The sequence below is a fragment of the Rhea americana genome, unplaced genomic scaffold (assembly GCF_003343005.1).
Source record: "Rhea americana isolate MKP2758 unplaced genomic scaffold, rheAme1 scaffold_193, whole genome shotgun sequence".
Taxonomy (NCBI): domain Eukaryota; kingdom Metazoa; phylum Chordata; class Aves; order Rheiformes; family Rheidae; genus Rhea; species Rhea americana.
The window spans coordinates 204,417-223,352 of record NW_028186072.1 but is presented as its reverse complement, the minus strand read 5'-3'; the positions used below and the strand labels follow the sequence as shown (position 1 = coordinate 223,352).

The 18,936-nt window shown below is 37.8% G+C and overlaps 1 protein-coding gene across 3 annotated transcripts in view; it reads left to right on the top strand.

Annotated features, from left to right (window-relative positions):
• WWTR1 (WW domain containing transcription regulator 1) overlaps window positions 1–18,936 on the top strand; it is a 74,985-nt gene that overhangs the window by 30,356 nt on the left and 25,693 nt on the right. For all 3 annotated transcript variants that reach the window (XM_085302818.1, XM_085302819.1, XM_085302820.1), the window contains exon 2: window positions 12,838–12,974. In XM_085302818.1, the coding sequence (XP_085158944.1) occupies window positions 12,838–12,974 (137 nt within the window). The remainder of the gene's footprint in view (window positions 1–12,837; window positions 12,975–18,936) is intronic.

The following is an 18,936-nucleotide window of genomic DNA, read 5'->3' as shown; positions in this document are numbered from 1 at the left end:
AATTTCATGTTTCATGAGTATTGTCCTTTTAGAAAGTCACATGCTAAGGACACGCAGCATTCTGTCATGAACAAGACAAGTTTTGCCATTACCCCACAGGTCTTTAATTTTTTGTATTTCCTCAAATATCAATGTGATTTCAGGAGATCCTCTCAAAACAACACTCAGAAAAGCGGGATCAAATAGATAGTCATTTGTGTATATAAAGAGGTAAGTTTGTGCTGCATTAAAATTTTTAAAGTAATTCAGAGACAGCTGAAGCTCAAAACCTGAAATACTGAAGGGTTTGTAGTATTCCTTCTTCTATCGTTTCACATTCCACCTATCTATGGCTAATAAAAGCTCTCCATTCATCTAACAGCAGCATTAGAGCAGGACTTCTCTAGGTCATTTTTTTCTGTGCATAGAGTGCAAGAATAAAAGGAAAAGTTTCTTCATCTTGGAGTCTTACTTAGATTTTTGCAGCCTACTGAAGATATGGGCAGTACATCTGATGCAGAAAACATAAAGCATATTGATATACGAGAAGTTTTAGGTAAGATGCATGACTATGTGAGCAAAAGAAAATGGCAGGAGAATAGAGATGCTGACTGAAACTGCTTCTGGCCTGGCCACGTAGGAGCCGAAGAGTGTGGATTATGAGCACTACTTGGGAGTTCTGCATATCTATTTTGCATGTCTTAACACCTAAACTTGTACAAGCAAAAGTGTTTCAGCTGTTCTTTTTTGAAACCACTTTCAGCCTGCCCCTTAGGCTACAAGATCATCTGCATTCAATTTGTATCTTAAATTTTTTTCACCTGCAGCTGCTGGGCTTAAGRGTTCCTTTAAAAAGAATAACAAAGCTAGGATTTTTAAGAAATTGATGATATCAATGAGACCTTCTGTGGATAAACAAAGTTCTGTGAGGCCAGTGAAGTGGTCCTCCAGAAATACATTAAAAAATAATGGTTTCACACTCTGGTTGATGTCATTTTGTATTTGAAAATCTCAAAGTACTAACACRGTCTAACACATAGAAAGATTGAAGAATTGGATTGATCAATTGGCTTTTCAAAATGTTAATTCCAACTAAATCACCAGGAAGAATCAGTGAATTAATTTAAGTAGTTTTACACTTTCTTTTTTAATGCCRTATCACTCCATCTGGCAAGGAAATACTGCAACATGAAAAAATGGCAAGGCCTGAAATACACTGCATTTGAAATGAACTGTAAATGGAGAAATAGCTTTTACAGTTACCTTTAACCATGCCATAATTGAATAAAAGGCTATAAAGTTTATACCCCAGGAAGTCTGAAGAAGCATGTTTTTGAAATACTCAGCATTTAGTATGGCCCAAGGAGTAGAAAGAAAATTTCTTATAAATAGCTTTTTGTCAAAACTGTTTTGGATCTAGAAACATATGTATGTGGTATATTTACTACACACCACTGCTCAGCAATTAAATAGGATCTTACAACACAGAGAATCTACTGTTGCTTTAACAGTAAGTGAAAGCCAAACCAGACTCTTCCAAATTCATCATCTGCRAATAACCAGAATCAGCTGTTCCCCAATTCCCTAAAATATAACATAAAGAAAAACTGACTGGAGTTTGTAGTCTGAGAAAAAAAATGTCTTCTCTTTGGCCATTGGGAATACAAAATGCACCTTTCTGAAGTAATTCAACAAGAAACTGAGACTTTCCCCCCCTTTTTATTAGTAAGGATACTTCCCTTCCCTAAGTAGTATAGCACAGCTTGCTAGCTCCCACTCACACCTGCRAGCCTGGTTGGCCACTTCCCTTTTAATATAATAAGTGCAAGCTGCCTAGAATCTTTAAAACAAACTGCAGTAAATTCTATCTAAAGCTGATTTAATGTAGCTGTACATTCAAAACCCTAGTGCAAGAGATCAGAGAGAGAATAAACAAATTGAAAACTAGAGCAAAGGAGAAAATATATTTGAAATTGTGCTTTGAGAATTTGGAGGGAGCTGTTAAGGCAAGAGCCCTGTAGGACATTTCTTTTAATAAGAGTTGAAAAAAAAAAAGAAATTAAAAAGAAAGAAACTTGTCTTGCCTGTTTGAGACAAGTTGTTTGGAGAGATACAGATCAAGCCAAATCCAGGTAAGCAAAGGGTGTTGGGAGGAGGATAAAATGAGAAAGTAYTGTGGAGTTGGCTATATGAAGTACACTGCCAGTTCTAAAATCATGAAAAGTAATTTAAAACTTAACCTGAAACAACGGAAAACTAGGAAAGCTATTTGTGGATAGGATTGATCTGATTGTCTAAGAGGTACTTGCAAATACTCAATTTGGAGCAAATACTCTGTTGGGGGAGAGGAAGTGAGGGACAGTGGTGGATTACTGTCTGTTCTTAGAGGTACTAAGTCTGATGTTACACAGTAAACAATTGGCATTCATTGTTTGGCACAAGCTAAGATGCAGCCAATAGGTCCCACCATAATTAACAGATACATTAACAGACATTATTTCTTAGTTCCAATTTATCTGAGGTATACAAAATGAAGTCTGGATTTGTTACTATTCTTATTGCTTTTTTCCTGCAAATGTATTGTATGAATCTTTTTTTTTAGTCCAATAGCTGTAGAATATTTCAATTAGACTGTGAAGTTTTAGAATAAATTTAATTTAGTAAATAATTCGAAAGAGTTCACTTTCAAAGAGTTTCTTTCTTTCATAGAAATGCATATGTGTGCATTTATGAGCACATACAAACACACTTCTGTTTAGCAACTGCCCATCGTGTTGTGAGGTCTTTGAGTCCTTTTGGGCAGGAAGTGTCTAAAGATCCAAAGGGTGCAAAGTGTCCTGAGCAGGCCACAGCCTGTAAAAGAAACAGCGAGAGTGATGGTAATAATACGTGTTCCTGTTACCTCTGCTCTAAGGCACATTATTAGATTATAAACGGAAGTTGCTGTAAAGGCAAAGAAATCCAGCTGCTTAAGCCTACAGTTATTTGATATTTTTGTATGATTTTCTGGTGGCAGTGGTCTCCTTATTCAAGATTATTTTAACCTAGATAATTTTGAGAACCTGATTCATAGTGCAGCCCCACAAACAGTAATATAATTGAAGAAGGGAGGAAGAAATGGCAATTGGATGATAGGAATGAACATTCAGGGGCAGGGAGCTCCATGGCAGCATAGCTAGCAAGCAGGCAAAAAGATGCACCAAGGTCTCTGCTGAAGGTCTTATCTCTGAAAAGCATTTCATTACCTCCAGCACTGGTGTGGCAGGCTGTGAGGAAATGCATGAAGAGTTCTTGCCTTTACTGTTCATTCCTACTTCTCTGCCAACCCATAACTTGTGCTGAATTCATCCACTATCTAAATCATTCTCTTGATTAGGTTTATTTCTAATCTGGTTCCATTTTTGGACCTGGCTCTTTGTCCATAGCCTGAGGGATTTGTATTACCTGAGCTAAGGAGACAGCAGAAGAAAGCCATGAGAGAGATGAAGCAAGAGTCAACTGTGACGTTGCGTTTGGCTTTGTGCAGCGTACTGTAAAGCAGGTGGTAACTTCCAACCTTTGAGGCAAAAGATTGAATCTCTTGCATCATTTAAAGGGCTGCGTATTCAGTACCTTTTCCGCTTGGCCTCCTACTGCAGTTGTGGACATTAGCTAAAGCAAATGTCATTATTTCTGCTGGTTGTGTTCATGGTGGGCTCAGGGCTTGCAGAGCCCTTTGGTCACAGTGAATGCTAGCTGCTGCTGCGGACCTTAGTCTTAAAAAGCTCTCAGCCTGCCAACCTCTGTGATTAATGATTGTTGACACCAATGTCACTTAGTAAAAGGGAAATAGTAATTAAAATCCATTGCAGTCGGCCAAAATTGTTAGCTACCGCTCAGGAGAAAAGAACTGTTAACTTATTTTGCAAAGGAGTACTCTATTTTAGAGAATGTCTGGTTTGCCGGCAGGGCAGACTGGGAAACTTCTCCTTTCCTTGCTTGGAGCATGTCTGGTTTGTTTTACAGACTGTTTTATATCAGCATGTTTTAAAGGCAGATTCTAAGGCACTGAAAGCTGATACACAATTTCTCTTTTGCTGCTAGAGCCTTCATGCTAAGGGTTACTGAAATACTGTGTGGTTTGGATCTGGCTGTAGTTTTACCAGAAATTGCACTGAAGTGCAGTGAGCAAGCTCACCAAAAAGAATGGTATTTTGTGGCCCAGGTCATTTTCTTAACTTTAAAAAATAAACTGTCCATTTGTATAAAAGTGTGCTTGCCATATCATGCAGTGTCAAAGCACTTCACACGGAATCTTATTTGAGACAAAGCTTCCTTCCCTCCCCCTTTTTGTTTACAGAGAACAGAGGAGCAGAGAAAAAAAGTTGGGCAATGATCTGGCTCTGCTCGCAGAGACATAAACAGATTTCCCAATGTTTAATAGGGATGGGGCAGCCGGAAGCGGGTGACTGGATGTCCTCCAGCACAATGTGAGCTGTCACCCTGTTGGGAGCAGTTAATGAGTCAGAACATGTGGGCTGTTCATGGTGATGAGTCATCAGCTTCCCGCTGCCCTAAAGCAGCTTCACTTTGATGTGGCTCAGACACAAAATCCATTCTTTTCGTCCCTATGACAAAGCCCTGATAAAAGATCCCATGCAAGTACTACATCGTTAGCCAAACTGCAAGTTAGTGTTTTGAGAGCACATTTATGARGTAATATGTTTCAAATCAGTTCCTTTCTCATCAATTCCTCTTCAACTTTTTAGGTGAGAAAGTCTGGATTTCCTATTGTTAGAAAAAAATAGGGWCCCAAAACAGAAACCACTGAGGTACATTTATCATTGGACTTAGTACCAAGAGAAAAAGAATTTACAGACTTCATGCCGCTGCTTGCCAGTTTGCACTGACAGAGCAGCCTTGGCAAGGCTGCAGTAGAAGTCAGGGACTAGAGCCCAGCAGCTAAAAATGCAGTGTGCAGCAGAGCTCAAATTCTGAAGAACGTTGACATTTCAAAGTGAGAAGCAGACACCCAGACAGGAGAAATGTAACAAGCACCTTAAGACAGGTGGAACAGAAGCTTAAACTCCTATTGAAAGGCTAAGTTATTTGTATCTGGAGCCTTGCTTTAAATTGTTAGGACAACAGACTGCATTTTACTGCCTACTCAGCTTGTGCATTGTATGACTGTGGGCCTGAGTGCCATGATTTGATGATTTTGAGGGCAGCGTTTGTAATAGCACGTTCTGTGTGATACTTGACAGAGATTTTATCCCTGCTATCACTGAAGCTGTAAATATTTAACTTCACCTGACTGCAATTGGAACAGTGTTAGCCCTCAGCTAAGCTTTGTTTAAAATTCTATTTTCAAAACTTGTTGTTTACTAATAATRACCCCCATCAGTCTCATGTGTAATGCGGAAACAGAAGTTAAAATGAATGTTTCTGCTTTCCTATGCTACTTGTTTATGAATGCAGATCTCATTGAGGAATGGTCTGCTCTGATACTAGGGTTTGTAAGAACAGCAAATGCAAAGGTTATTTCTGAGAAACTTGACAGTCAGAGTTTGAACATATATTTTGGGGCTACTTTGCCATATATTTGAATACTTAAATATCCCAATATGAGAGTCTTACAAAAAAAAAAAGTCTTACAGAATTAATTACATTTCTAGATAGCAGTTCTTTCCGCTACATGGTGAAGCTTCAATATTATGGATTAGCCAAGATGTCCTTAGAGTTTTGGGCACCTACTCCTTGGATTCATATGTATCCAATGGAGACACTTGCCTTCAAAATTTGTATCAAAGATATTTCACTAATTCTCTCCCAAGCTTATTTTGGATAATATATGCTGATGATTAACATAAAATGTTATGCAATAAACAATAATTTTGCAGCATTCTGATAAAATTAGTCTTTCTGAGCATTGTTCTGGTGTTGGGTTTCAGCTTCAGCTTTGRTTGAGCAATCGGCATATATTACTTGTTGCAGAAAGTGTATTTAAATACAGTCAGTATTTTTCATTCATATACACTTTTAAACAAAAATTGTGTTAATTTTCCATTTCATATTCTCCCTTCCCCTTTCCTTTTATGAGAAAAAGGAAAGTAAAAATGATAAGGAAAACTTCAAAGTGTTATTTGCATTAACATTGGAACTATTTCATGAAAAACTTTCAAAAAATGAAAATTTTATTATAATTTATGGAAAACATGTTAAAAAGCATTGGAAGAGCTTAGTATTTTTTATTACAACTTACAGTCTAAGCAAAGTGAAAAATTCTGCAATTTACATCAACATTACAGCTGTTAGGACTGAATGGTGTAATATTAAATACTAATTTAGATATAGTTTAATAGGATATCTTCCTGTATAGATGCTCTTATACCACAACTAAATGTATATAGTGATTTCTAACAATATAGGTCAATAAATAAATAAGTCTAGTAAAACTCTCCTATAGTCCTATAGTCAGGGCATTAGGGGACACTTAGCCCAGGATTTAACTTACTGGTACCTAGTTCTCTCAGTAAYGCTGGAAGTTAAATACTTAACCTTTGGCCAGTGCCAGTGTAAAGCTCAGATGTTGGGAGAAGCAAAAATTCTGTTGTCTTCTGATTCTGAATCTTCAAGTAATACAGTTTAGCGATGAAGACATGATTTCTAGTTTATGTTCCTGGCCTTTAAAGCTTTGTTTTCTGTCTCATTGTTACCGGCTATGTGATATATGCCAAGAAAAAAGTCTTTTGGGGATTAGAAATAAAACCAGAAACAAATGGATTGATATAATCCTAGATAAGGGTATGTGGAGGTTCTCTGTATAGTGTTTTTCTCTTTTGTGTACAAATACTTATTTCAGAGCTGAAACACTTATAGTCATAATTACACAAAATTTAACTTGTATGAGTGATTTTTTTTTTCCCCAGATTGAAATGAACAGTGGTAAGTGGTATGGTGCCAGAGTCAGAAATGCTGCCAYGGGCGGGGGGTGGGATGTCTTGCCCTCAGCCACCAGGTCTCGCGCCAAGGCTCTGCGTTCCCTCTGCCTTCTGAGTGCAGCCCGTGGCTGGCTGGAGGAGAGACCAGCAAAAGCCTATCGGCCACACAGGAAGAAAGAAGGAACGAGCATTAGTCCGATCGGTCAGCTTTGCCCGATCTGGCCGATTGCAGCACCGTCAGCCCAAGAGCAGGGTGAGAGCACGGGGCTGGGGCAGGGGCCTCCCTCGCGGCAGGAGTGCGAGTTTCACCCGGCCTCAGCCGCAGTGATAAACTCCCACCTCAGACTGGCTTTGGGGGACGTTGGGCCGTGTTGTGCTTCCAAAGAGCAGTTGTACAGCCGGCGCCGAGCTAAATGCTGCTCCTGCACGTGGCACTGTGACTGCGTTTGAGCTGGCCACCGTACAGTACAGTACAGTGTGCACTGCTGTACTGTTTTAACTGGCCCGTGAGTGGCAGCCGCCTTTTGTGTTGGTGACCGCGCAATGGTAATTGTCTTTGCATCCATTTTGGTAGTAAAAAGTCTGAATTTTAGGATGCTGCTGTGCATTTTGGTGTTTGCAATATACCTGTAAAGTTCAGTGTTTTGCATGCTGGTCTTATGGAAAACAGATTGTTCTGAATTGAGTTTTGTCAGCTCTGACATCCAGGAGGCTGTAAGAAWCATAGAAATCCTAATTTCTATAAATTATATATTTTCTTTGGTTCTGCAGTATGAATAAAAAGGTACTGGGCCAAATTCTGCCCAGTCATTTCAAGTGGAATAGGCTGGTACCTGTTTCTGCAAGGRTTTAATCTAACCTTTAAAAAAGTCCCAATATCTATGTAGAAACAAAGGGGGAAAGTTTACATAAACAATGTAACTATAGAGGGAAAAAAAGCCTTTCTGGCCTGTAATCAAGCCCTTTAGTTTAAAATCTTAGCACTGACTTTAAAGCATTGTTGCTTTTTCACATCTAATACCAAGTTGTTAAATAGGCATTGTCTGTTATGTAGCAGCTTTTTCTTTAATAGCTAGATAAAAACAGATATGCTTTGTGGTCGTAATAATAAAATCTAGTGACAACCAGCCATTACTTGATCTTGAATCATAGTATCAATGACATTTTTGAGGGTTGTGTTTCAGACACTCTGTCTGCATGTTTTTAATGAAGAAGTTATATTTGTGCATTGCCAGGATGGCACCAACAAGGGCAAGCGAGGGCACTCATGGCTCCTGGCTATGGCTGCTGAGAACTTACCGTGTTTACACAGAGAATTCCTGTGGGTTTTTTTTTATGCAGTTGGATAGTTTAAGATCTGTGATCCTTACATTTTTTGATCAAATTTTCAGTTCTTCTCTAAGTTCAGAAGCATTGCCAAAAGTCTGTCATTGCCCTTCTTCTCACATGTGTAATTACGATACAGATCATTTTCTATATAAAAAGGGTAAAAGAGAGTTTGAACAAAAGCAGCATTAGTTTTCAGCTGCAATTTCACGACTGGTTGCTCTGTATGGCAATTTGCAGAACATTTTTCTCTTTTCTTACAAAGATTTCTATGTGAGAAGAGGCTTTGTGAATTTTTTAAAACTTGATTCAGTAAATTTGATTTATATCTTTTATTTCAAATGAATAAGGGGAAAATCAGCAGGTTAGGGTGATTTTTGTTTAAGGCAATAATGATGCGTTCTAGAAAGGTATTCAAGAAGTAATTCCTTGTTTATTGACACTAGATGTTTTGTTTCTCCATGTATTATGTTGGCTTAATACTGACTGCCTCGCTACATTAATAGCTAAGAAAAGGCACATAGTTCGGAGGAACCAAATGACAGAGCTCTGCCTCATCATCCTTTGTAGGCATGACATTTTCAGTGGGCATATTTTAAATAACATGAAAGGGGTGGAGAATTGGCTCCTGGTACAATGTRGAAAAAAACTCCTTTACAGAACCACAGTTCATTTCATCCTAATTTGGTGATCAGAAACCAACTGTTTTAGCAGGGAGTGTTACGACAAATGTGTTTCCCGAAAAATAACTATTGCTTGACCCTGTGGCGTTTAAAGTATACTGAGGTTAATATTAAAATAGCACTGTTCGTAAAAAGGTTTTTTTCAAAGTCATTATTTAGTCATTATTTATTTTGCTGAACTAATGATAATGTTTGCTCCCAGCACTACGTAAATTACATTGTTGAAGAACATTTGTAATGACTTCTGTTAACAAAACCCTATATCTTCTCCTATGTAAAGATATTCTGTATACACATGATCTAATTTTGTACAGGAAACCTAATGACCCTGAATTAAAAGAACAAGATAAAAAATTTCATAAACTTGTTATAATAGATTGCTAACTGCAACCAAGTACTCCTGATACCATATTCCTTTCCTAAATATCTGCTATGCTGTGAAGTTGTGGAAATGTGGAAGGGTCTGATCCACCTTTTCACCCCACCTCAGGGTCAAGGCCTAAATGAGGAATTCTGTATTTTGCTCAGTGTCTGATTTCACCACTTGCTGGCCTATTTACTAAGAAGAACAGATTGCTTGTTTCTGCACTGGATTTGGCATACAGTAGTAACAGTATCAAGTTATTTATGTATAAAACATTTTGCTTACAACTTTCGTGTTTCAATTCTTAGGTGTAACCGAATAGCAAATACAAAACAGCAAGTAACAAGAAAGAAACACTGGAATAACCAGTGAGTGCTCCAGTTGGTTCATAAACTTCATAGTTTTATGAGCTTCCTGGTCATCTGAGTTTCTTGGGCAGATGTTTTAGTTCCCATTTGCCCAGGAGATTATGGCCTTTTATCTTGAATGCAGACCAAAATATGGTAATTCCTCTTCAAGAGCGGAATAGGGAAGCGCTCCACACCAGAGGCTGCACTTTGCATTAACAGTCCCTTTACTCCAAAGGTCGCGCTGGGAACACAGCGTGATTCCAGTGCTCTGAAGCCTGCTTTGGTATCTGTTGGCTGCAGGATGGGCTCGTTCGCTTTTCCCGAAGAGTAAAAATGTTTAAATCCAGTCTCCTGTGGACCCGTCTCAATGCCCAGGGCATACTGCTGTCTCTGCCGTCGGTGACGCTACTAACTGGATTTAAGATTTGTGGGAGAAGGAGGCGCTAGCTGGTTGGGCCAGAAAGGGGCCTTTGACCCTGGACACGCTCCCGTTGTCAGAGGTTGAAGTAGCCCACGTTCCCTCATCTGAGGGAATACGGTGTATGCATTTACTAAAGCTGTGGGTGAATGAGGGGGACCAGCCAGCAGTGGTGTATGTGAGTGTAATGGGGCTCGACTGCTTGGTCTGAGTTTACTTTTTTGACAATTTTTCTGTGTAAAGATGAACAGAAACTGCTGGTTAATCGCTTAGGTAATTTCACTTTTAAAGCTTGTCAGAGTAACTAAAATGTGGATTAAAAGCCTTTTTAATACATATAAGTAACAATTTAAAAATCGCAAGCATATACGTARGAAGAATCCTCAAAATCTTAAGTACAAACTCACATACATGACTCCATATGTTTGTAGCTCTCATCTGAATGCAGAAAAGATAGTACTTAATGTGAGAATGTTAGTGCTGAAAGGAACTTTGATAACAAAAGCGAATTTTAAATTTGACCATTTTGGTTCCCTACTGTGTTTTTGTTAAGAGCACTTCCTGTTGTTGCTCACTGTACGTAATTGGCAGTTTAAGGTTTCAGATTCATAGTCAGAGTGAAGGACACGTTCAAACAAGTTATGGATTGCTTAATACAACTGACTTTATAAGTACTTTAACTTGTGCTTTAAATTTTCCTAACAGGAATTTATGCTTTCAGTTTCTAGAGATGAACCTTAGAGGGAAAAAAAAAGTCTTATTTTAATTTTTACTTTTTTTTTAATTTTAAAGGTTTATAAGAACTATTCTGAAGTGAAAAACCCGTTTTGATAAATCTTCATCAAGGCAATATTTTATAAATCATTAAAGCTTATGTTTAAAAATTATTTTCTTCCTATTTGGGGAAAAATCTTTTCTGTTACAGGTTGGTATTCCAAAATTCATGCCTTTGATTAAGTGTAGCTTCTTTATTTGAATTAGAATGCCAGAGAAAAAAAAATGGAGTTTTAAGCAAAAATGCCTTCTATCTCATTTAAGCACAAACTGGACTTACAGAGAGCATTTTCCAAATGCTATAACAGCATTTTTAATTCAGAATGCTGCTCCTCAACTAATTTTACTGCATCTTTTTCCATTTTGCTCTTAAAGATTTACAGTGAAGGGAGAATACAATGATTTGATGCTGGGGAGGAGAAAATTGGGTGGTTTCATTGTTAATAATAATGATAACATAAATGAAGACTTCTGGAAGTTATGAAAAGGGAAGTGATTCATCTGCTTAGGGGCTGGGTTTTAGACAGGCATAGAAGTGAAAGTGATCTTTAGTTACAGTTTTAGGAGGGTACATTAAATGTAAAGTACTAGAAAAAGAAAGTGGATATGGAATAAATAAAGACAGTGTCACCTTTTTCCTTTCTTTAAAAAATAGTTCAGATTGTTCTTGTTTTTGTCCTGCTTGCAATTCGGGTTATTTTTACTGATGTTAGAGGTTGACTTTGAAGAGTTTGGACATGGCAACATTGCAATAGATTGAAGCCTGCTTATGAAATGCTGCTAGTTATCAACTGAGCCTGGAGACATGAAGTGGTGACTGCATTACTGGCAGTGCCTACACAGGTGGAAGTAGAAGGGAGAAGTTTGAAATTGAGTTCAGTAAAGATACTTTCAAGTTGTGCTTTATGAAAGGTGGATTCAATGCATTATCCTGCAGAACTTTTAAAACTTTTATCCTTCTTTACATCCTCCTCTTGAAGACTTATCTCTTTTAAAGTTTTCTAGGAAAAAATAATAGAGGAAAACTTGACTAGAGCAGCCAGTGATCAGTAGCTTGGTTAGTCAGTGGCAGAAAGTTGGGCACACTGGGATGGAATCACAACAACCAGGGGATCACTAAATACCAGGCTATTGATCGCTCTAAAATAATTCTTTCTTTTTCAAGTTTCAAACAGGATTACATGCTGATCCTTAAAATCATTGTCCTGATATTTTTTTTTGTCAAAATTGACAATTGAACTTCATTTTCAGTTAAAGTTCTGTGGCAAAAAAATATGTTATAGCAGTAACAATTTACTTATCTGACTGTAAAATCTTGTGCAGAGCAATACTCTTTAGTTTTTATTGCAATATAGCTAGAGGAAGTTTAATATAGCAGAGCAGTAGATTGTTCACCTACATTAACAGCATTGTAATAAAAACGGTGCCTTTACAGAAAGGTTAGCCACTCACATTGCTTATCAGGATATAATCTGCAACTGTTAATAATGAGACTATATTCTGATATTCTTGGAAAATGTAAAGCCAGACTGGTTCTCATGGAGGGGCAAAGAACAAAACCAATTGGATTTAGCAAGAAAAATACCTGTCTTATCAAGACAGGCTGACCCAGTAAAATGACTGTATGTTGCTGCATGAGGAATGGGCATATGTTTGAATATATGGAAAAAAGACTGTTAAACTAAGAATAAACAATTTTGGGGTGATRAAATATGTGGAAGATGAGTGTGTATTGTAGATCTTCAGCATCATAATGGAATTCACCATTTGTTCAATAAAAAGTAATTGATTCAACAATAATGCATGAGGAGTTAAAATGGCAGGAGACAGAAGATCGGAAAAAAAGAAATTGTTCAAGGGTTAAATAAATGACAAAAAGATAGATAATTTCAAATGGATTCAGGTGAGATGAGAAGGGTAGATAAGAGAAACAATTGTAGTTTTTATGTCATTATACCTGGTCATGTGCATAATATACTTGGGTATTTTCTGTTAATTGTGTGTTTTATCTTTCCTTTCTCAGTCACATAGAAAAAATTACAACATGGCAAGATCCTCGAAAAACTATGAACCAGCAGCTKAATCACATTAGCCACCATCCTGCAGCTGCTTCCACACCAATGCCGCAGAGGTCTATGGCAATGTCTCAGCCAAATCTTGGTGAGTACTGGATATCATCTGTCTGGTGAAAATACAAAACAATAGGAGAGGACAGACACCTTTTATTATATAATTATATATTATTATATTTGTTTGCCAAGGTAATTTTTGCTTCAGATACAGTAGCTCTGATTCTGTTATCAAGCCAAACAGTATGTTCTTCACTTCCTTTTTTTATTTTTTACCTCAGTAGAGTTGGCAGCAGGGGAATTGGCATTGTTTGAGGTAAAGTTCTAAAACCTTACACATTTTATTTTGAAGCCTTGATGAGAAATTTTTGCCATGGCATTGAACATTAAAAAAAAAAAAAAAAGTTCTTCCTGTGCTTTTTCATTTAGAGGTGCTATAAGGCCCCTACAAGCCCACCATATTTTTCTCAAAACCTATTGTGCAAAGCACTGTTCAGATAATCTGTCTGCAGCCTTTCCTGTATTTGTTCAAGTTAGAGGTGGTAGCTGATCCTTTTTTTCCATAATCAAGTTCTGCACTGTAAGCTACTCAATTTTACGATAGACTTACTATAGAAAAGTCTATTTTATGGTATGAATTACCTGAAGAATTCCTCTAAATGACATGGCTTATTTGGTGTTCCTATTCTGTACTTCACACTTAACTTTAAGCATCTACTAATGTTTCTCTGATTTTACTGGATATCAGCCTTAGTAAAAAAAAAAAGCCATGAAAATTCTGAAGATTTTAAAGAAAAGCTGTAAGTGGAAAGAAAATGAGGAACAGATATGTTACAGCTAGTGTAAACAGGTAGTAGTATTAAAAACACCAACCAGATTACAGATCAGGTTAGTTTTCAGTGGGTTGGTCTCATGATTTCATGATTATTCACTTGTAGTGTTGTTCGTCAGGTCTCTCTCGTCACATACTGAGAAAACTTGAGTAAACTTTTGGCTGCCAGTGGTCACCAATAGCAGTAATACAAAATAGCTATTTACTTTTGTCTTGAATTTATAAAACACAGCTAGGCTGTCCCCAGAGGTAAATCATACCATGTTCTCTCCTCTTGCTTTTTGCAGGCAACCATCCTGCTTGAGTCTGTGCAGTACAAAGCTGTTGCTGCCTGCGTTATGTGATCATGAACACATTTTGATGTACTCTATGTGCTCTAGTGTCTTTCTAAAGAGATACTGTGACACTTCTTTGGGAGTAAGCAAATCTGATTACACAGTAGAGTATTGCTTTCAGCACCTTTTTATTAAATTCAGCATCACAGTTCCTCATTTTCCCATCTATCTCAGTGACCACACCAAATGGGAATACCATTTTATTTAAAAATACAAAAAAAAAAAAAAAGAATTGAATCTGGAAAGTATTGACCTGTACGGAAATTACAAGATTGTGGTAATCTGAGCAGGTTACAGTGACCTCTGAATACTTCACAGTTTAAACTACACATGAGTACATTTTCCAGTGCTAAATTAGAATGTCTCTGTTTTTAAATTATCTTGGTTAAAAGGAAGGGATATACTCTTCTGGTCAGTTGTGATATTCACAGTGTTACTGCTGAACCTGGTTTCTTGGGTGTGCTGAGACACCRAATTGAGCAGTTCACTGGGTTAGCATTCGGGCCTCCAAGCCAGAAGTGGTTGTGCCAACATCCTSCAGACATCACAGGAAAAATGGAAACTGGATAACAAGTTAAACCTCCTTTCTGGCTAGAGCTGGTTCATACCTTTTTAGCAAATGAAGACTGTGGATCTATCTGTTGCCTTAGCATTTTTTGGTATTGTAGGAATTAAAAAAAAATAGTAAGTTTTTCTTTTGAAGATGTGCCACCTACAAGAAAGGGATTTAAGTATTCCAGGTCTGAATTCTGGTCTGCATTTCAATTACTAACACATGTGTTTTCTTTGCTATGATTCTTGTGGAGAGATGGAAAATATGGTCTGTTCTGTACAGCTTATTCCTTTGGTTTATAACCTCCTTCCAGCTATATTTGCTGGGAAGTGTACAAAGCACTTACTGACATTCTATCAAAGGCAAATAGTGTGACTAAGTGRTACCATATCTTAGTGTGCTGGTGCTTGAGACAGAAACATGCAGTGAAAGTTTGCTGAAATTCATAGATGTATCTTAAGAAATTTGCTATCCTTTTTCTAAACTTTTTTAACTGTGGTTTTATGTTGTCCATTCATGAGCTAGACATCTCTGTTTTTCTATAATTTTACCAGTTTGATTTTCTCACTAACATCTAAAGCATTGCTTTGTAAATGTTATATAATAAAGGTATTTGAAGGTATTCCTTTCTTTGATGTATCTTGATAAGCTGCTAATTATATTTACATAAAACTAATATATGCTAGGCAGGTTTCTGCACTCACTTGCACAAGACCACAGAAGTCGGTAAAGTTTCATGAARGGTAAGGGAAATTTGTCTCAGATATTGAAAACATTGTTGCAGATTAGCAAATATTCAGACTTACCCAGTCATCCTTTCTAAACACTTTACTTCCCCCCCCCAAGATAGTTATTAGACAGAAAGAACAATGCTAACCAGAGTCTTCTACTAACGATACTTTCTCTTGTTGGAGTGGAGCAGGGAAAATGATCGGTCTCTGAAGAAGGTTGGAAGCATTGCATTTCTTGGCTCTTCATAAATGCTACATATATTCCACTTAGTTTGATGCTGAATCTGTATGTGCATCTACTTTCTGCCTTGTCTGAAAATACCAATTAGGCTTTTTCAGCTAATCGATAAAATACTGCCTAAAAGTAAGCTGTAAGTGGGCTCTATCAGTTTGATCTTATTAAAAAAAAAAGAAAAAAAAAAGTGTTGTGGGAGGGTACTTGCACACCCTCATGTTAGGCATCTAGCCTAGGTTCCTGGTTAGGGACCAAGCTCTGCAGACCTCCTGTGAGTGCTGCTGGGAGGAGAGAGCCATCGCTGTGTGGTGTAGCCAGGCTAATCACCATGCTGCTGCCTGACTGGAATGACTACTYCTCTCCCTGGAAGAGCTTGGCTTCCAATGGGATTGATTAGTGGTGGTCGCTGGTTCAAGAAGGTTGCAGAGTATGGTTTTTGGCTATGTGTACAAAAGTTTAGGGAAAAGAATTAGATCTTTACAAAATTTTACTTTTTGCAACAATTTTTAATTAAGTACTTCAGATGATCAGCTCCTTGTTTTGTAGTCTTTCTCTATTCTACATTATGCAGCACTCAAAAAAAACCCTTTATTTTCATCTTGTTGCCTTCAGACTGTTTTAATGAGATTTCTTTTGTGATTGCACYCTTCCTCTAGTTGGTGGGCACAATCTGGCCTTCATTTAAATGTTTTTTAAGTTTAAGAGTCTGCAAACTATTTTAATATAAAGTAATAAAAACTTCTTGTAGTATTTCTGTTTTCTGTATAAAGCAGCTTGAATTTCTATGCCTAAGTTACTTAGGAGCTTCTAAGAAAAAAAATGGACTCTGACTGCAAAAAACTTGGCCTTCTCAATAAAGTGGCATGCATCATTATACAGTCAATTTAGAATTAAGGCCATAAAACAAATACTGGTTGGATTTGCAATAAATGGCTGTTCAGTGTCTATTTGTGTCTTAAGTACCTTGTTTAGATTTTTTTCAATCCTCCTTCCAAAGATGATTAGAATAGATAAATACAGATTTTCACTGATGAATCACACCAATTGCTATTGTTTAATTACCTTCTCAAAACTGACAAGAATTCTTCTCTACAAATTATTTGAAAGCTTTTAAAGCTGCACTTTATTTCTTCTGCTGAGCAAGAGCTTCAGATGTTCAAGGTTTGTTTCTCTTTAAGCTCTCCTTTCCTGTTTAAGGTATGTATTTACATATTTTTCATGTAACATTGCCAGTTGTACTCTAAAATTATATGGACTGCCAATACATTTGAGGGACTGTTACCTCTGCAGTGCCTTCTGCTTGTGAAATTAACCTCTTCAAAATCAAGACAACTACTTCCCTTCTTAGTAGAAATTTGAATGCTTTTCTGCCTCCAGCTTTTGTCCTACTCAGTTACTGAAAAGTTACTTACAATAAGCGAATATTTGTCTTGTGGCGTAAGAATTCAGAAACACTTCAGATCTGCTGTGGCCTATAGGAACTCTCTGTTCATCTGTGTCTAATGGACTTTGCCGTGTGCTTTTATGCAGGAGCCTGTTGTTATTTAGCCATGTGTATAGCCCATGGAGTAACAACTCTGCAGTGCAGTCTCTGCAGCCGTAGCTGATCCATTCCTCAGGCCCTCAGTTTCCTGTGTATATATCATGTGCCTACATAGGACAGTGCTTGAAGTTCCAAAACTGCATCATCTTCTTCCTTCACTGTCTTTTAAGAGAAAATATGTTCTTCCTCTTTTGTACATCTGAAGTAATTCCCAGAGAAAGTTAACTTGTGATGTTCAGTGACAACTGCTGTGTCCTGCTTTTTTCTAAGTACCTTGCAGCAAGGAAGTCAGCGCAAGAGCTGCCAGGCGTGAGTCAGTGGTGCCAGGCACTAGAAAACACCTTCTGCTTATGGAGAGGAGAGATTTTGGACAAAGAACCTTGAAAAGGCAATTAAAGTGTGTGTAGGGGTAGTTTCACAGATGCGTGAGGTGCTCTCACACATTTCCACTTGATGTGTAGAGTTGTTGTTTTAAGTGCAGCAAGATGCAAAGGGAGAAGCGGTATCTTTTCCTAAGTCAACTGATAAAATTGTGAGAAGCAGGTAGGCATTGCAAGGCTCAGTTATTCCAGGTCCTATCCAAGTGACCAGCTGTGTGTTAGGTTGTGCCTACAGTTCGGTGGTTTGAGAGTTTTTGGCCCTCTGTCACTTTGTAAAATGCTTTTGAGTTTATTTGGGAGTGGATAGGGACATTAAGTCTAACTAGATCCTGTGGTTAAGTGTGTGTTCAGTGCAACTGAATTCAGGAAATTCAACCTGTCTGGACATCCCTGTGCTTCCTCCGGTGCCATCATCTTTGCCTCTGTTTTCACTGTTCAGAGTCCAGCATCAGCAATAGCAGAAATGGGGTTTCTACTTGACTTCACCACTTGGTGTTTTCCACTTCTGGCATGGAGAGACCGTGGATGCCTCAGCTGTCTTTGCCTAAGATATGTAATCAATAGATGCAAGTGCTCTTAAAAGCTGCTGTCATATATGAGCTGGCTGTCATGAGAGAAGTGCCACGGAGAGGAAACAGAGGGACCCAGAGCAGAGCTGTGTTTATGTAGYTCCCACACCTTATGCATTAGTGCTGAGCTGTCTTCTCTTGCCGTTTGTTCTCCCTGTCCTGTTTATTCTTCATAATCTATTGTGGTTGATAACTTGTTAGGTTAATAATTTGTAAATTACTGTCTTAGTGTACATGGTTTCTTGGCCCAGCTAACCTTGTCTTAAGAAAATGTACCTGGATGGCTCTTATTTCCAAACACTGACATAATACCTCTTAACCGTGCGTTCTCTTAGGTTCTGTAAAGATGACCTCAATATGTATATTTGCTGGGGGGGGGGCAGGAAAGAGAGAGAAAGAAAGAAAATAGTGTAAAGATGCTTAAAATTGTAATTCCTGAGTTTTCCAGTCTTCTCATACTCCATCTGTATCTGGAGCAGACCATTTAATCTATGCCTATGCCGCTCCTTATTTAACAATTATGTGCTAGTGGCATCCTTATAGGAGTATTTTAAGAAACTGAGAATTCATGCAAATGTACTGAATCAAGAGACAGCTACTGAAAGGTGGGCAGCAATGTTATGAGCTTACAAAGGCARAAGTGCCTACCCTGGGATAGGGAGGAAAACTATATGATTTCCCACACAAAGTCTTGCTGAAGACTGGGGCCTTGCAAAATTTAAGGTTGCAGCATCATAGAATAATTAATCTGTAATTAATTGATTAATTAACTCTCAGAGTCAGCTGTGAGATCAGATGAGGTTACTCAGGACTTAACCTGCCAGGTCTTGAAAACCTCTGTGACCTGGTGCAATTCTTTTCATRCATTTACCAGA